This window comes from Penaeus japonicus, unplaced genomic scaffold (genome assembly GCF_977035675.1).
Source record: "Penaeus japonicus unplaced genomic scaffold, GWHDUDI00000001_assembly GWHDUDI00000023, whole genome shotgun sequence".
NCBI lineage: Eukaryota > Metazoa > Arthropoda > Malacostraca > Decapoda > Penaeidae > Penaeus > Penaeus japonicus.
Genome location: NW_028234425.1, coordinates 18,527,278 through 18,529,777, shown reverse-complemented (window position 1 = coordinate 18,529,777; position 2,500 = coordinate 18,527,278). Strand labels below are relative to the sequence as shown.

At 56.5% G+C, this 2,500-nt stretch overlaps 1 protein-coding gene across 2 annotated transcripts in view; it reads right to left on the bottom strand.

Moving 5' to 3' along the window:
• LOC122257892 (uncharacterized) overlaps window positions 1-2,500 on the bottom strand; it is a gene marked incomplete at its 3' end in the record, with an annotated part of 91,189 nt that overhangs the window by 4,595 nt on the left and 84,094 nt on the right. For both annotated transcript variants that reach the window (XM_086550183.1, XM_086550184.1), the window contains 1 exon segment: window positions 1-2,500. This exon segment is cut by the window's left edge and continues 1,127 nt beyond it; it is cut by the window's right edge and continues 115 nt beyond it. In XM_086550183.1, the coding sequence (XP_086406309.1) occupies window positions 1-2,455 (2,455 nt within the window).

The window sequence follows — 2,500 nt, the reverse complement described above, 5'->3', positions numbered from 1 at the left end:
TGATGGGCGCTGCTAGAGGACGTTCCGTGGGTAGCGTTGTGGGCACATATGGTAATTCTCCGTCCTCGCCTGAGTCTTGTGAGACTAAGCCTTTGTTCTCCACGTCGGGGGAGTCTAAAGGAACGCCAGATTCGGCTGCCTGTTGCTGCTTGGCTTTGGTCTTCAGGTACTCGATTTCAGATTCTCGCTCGGACTCGGATCGCGAGTCGGCATCGTATTGGTCGTGCGCAGCAACAGTCAGTTCCTCCGGCCGGTCCTTCTGCTTCGGCGGCAAGTGCGGCTTCTCGAGCTGAGGCTCTTCAGTCTTCTTTTCTTTTTGAACTCGCTCGACTGATGGAGAAGGTATTGAGGGCTTAACTTCAGCAGGCTTTTCGAATACATCGTCATCATCTACCTGATCTCTCTTTTCTTTCTCGGGTACGTCTTTGGACTCTGGAGGTGCGACCTTCTCAGCGGGAACAGCTTTCCCATCGGGACTCATAATTGAGGAAAGCTCATTGTAGGAACTGTCCCTTGAGCTAATCATGTCCTGCTTAGGTATATCAGGTTCTCCTTCTGTGGGGGGTGGGACCCCTCTCAGGGGCTCGTTGATGGCTCTGCTCATTTCACTCTCTTGTCTGATCAGCCCGAAGGACGAGGGCTGGTATTTGCCATCATCGTTGAAGGTGAATTCGACATTGGTGATGGCTTCATTGATCTTTGCGTCAGAGGAAGAAACACTTTTCTCACTTCCCTTCGTACTCTTCTCTGAGTCCTTTTTCTTTGTCTTGGGTCTGAAGATGGACAACACTCCCCTCCTGTCATGAGTGTCATCCTCCAGATCTCTCTCCCTGCTCTTACTCCGGCTTCTCGACCTGCTCCTGGACCGGAATTCTTTCTTGGCCGATTTGATAAACTGACTGAAGGGACTTTTGCGCCCGCTGGATCCTGGAGAGTCAGGTGTGACAGGACTCATGACAGCATCTGATTTCCGGAAAAGGTTCGAGAAGGAACTTTTTCTTGAGACTGATGGCGAGGAAGAGCCACTTTCCAGGTCCTCCGCTCTCGTCCTCCGTCTTCTGGAGGCTCTTGGGGACGCCGAGGGGGTGGTGGAGAAGGAACGAGCGTTCGGATGCTCAGGAGTAGTGGCAGTGACTGCAGCCGATGAGGCCGCAGATGGAGTTGGAGACGCCTTCGGAAGGTCCTTCAGGTCCGGAACCTGAGGGACAGGAACCTTCTTGGGCATTCTTGGTGATCGTGGTGAGCGGGGCGATGACAGCGGTTGTCGTTGTTGTTGTGGTTCCAGTTGGTCCACTTGTTTCTCCTGCTGTGCTTGCTTACTGGCTTGTACTGCTTGAGGCGACTTGGGTGGTTGTGTTGATTTTTGCTCTCTAGGGGATCTGGGTTTGGCAGTGTCATCCTGTGAGCCTTTCGTGGCATCTAATGTCTTAGATGCCGTCTGGGCCTCCAAGTGCTTCTTGGGAGGTGGCACAGCCATGAGTATCTCGGACTTGCTTGGCTGGAACTCTGAGGCGGGGATAGCCTCCACCGCCATGATGATGTCCTCCTGCTTCTGGGGAAGGACGGTCGACGGCGACGAGCGGAAGATGTCAGGTGGCCGCGCTTCCATCGGCGATTTGACTCGCTCTATTTTCTCTACAGTGAAATTCATAATATTTGCGGTGGTGACTGGAGGATCCTCCAGGTCGATGCTGGGTTGCTGGATGGGTCGACTCCCACAGAAGGAGGTTTCTAGAAGCATCTTATGAGGCGAGGGCGATCGTCTCGCCGAGCCTATAGAACCTAAGGAGGAGAGCCTGCTGGAGTGGCCGCTGGTGACGGGCAGGAGGCCATCGCTGAGCACCGAGGACGAGGATCCCTTGCGGTTGAAATCCGCCGTGCGAAGAGCCTCTTCCCGCCGCTCCAGCTCAGCCAGCTTGCAGGCGCGATCCCTCCGCTTGCGCTGCTGCTCCTCCTCGTCGGCATCCAGCTCCTCTGTGCTGGAGTGCAGGTCCGCCGCCATGTCTTCGCAGAAGCCGGACTTGGCGTAACCGGAAAACAGTTCCTTCTCTGGGGTGGACTCCTTGGAATCCGTCTCGTGCGGCGACGACGACGACGCTGCAGAGACGCGAATTCTCGGGGAGGCGGGGACGCTGAGGGCCGTCTTGGCCACGGGCGTTACTGGTGTGGTCGCTGTGGATGTCTCTTCGCCGATGTCTGGGAGATGTGTGCGTTCCTCAGGGCTGGAGTCAGACGTGGTCTTATCCATACTGAGGTCCTCGAAGGAGGCTAGGGGCGCTGGGCCCATCCGCCGCTGCCGGGACGGGAAGCTGGACAGCCGCTTCCTGCCCGCGTCTGACAGTGAGCGACGGCTGGAGTCCGAACTGTCAGGCATGGGGAGGCTGCAGCTGCCTGTGCTGCTGGACGTGCAGCTGCCAGGATTTGTAGTGCCGGTGCTGCTTGTGGTTGTGGCCATGATAGGAGTAGTATGTGGGCGTGGATGGGTGTGTGTGTAGGTGTG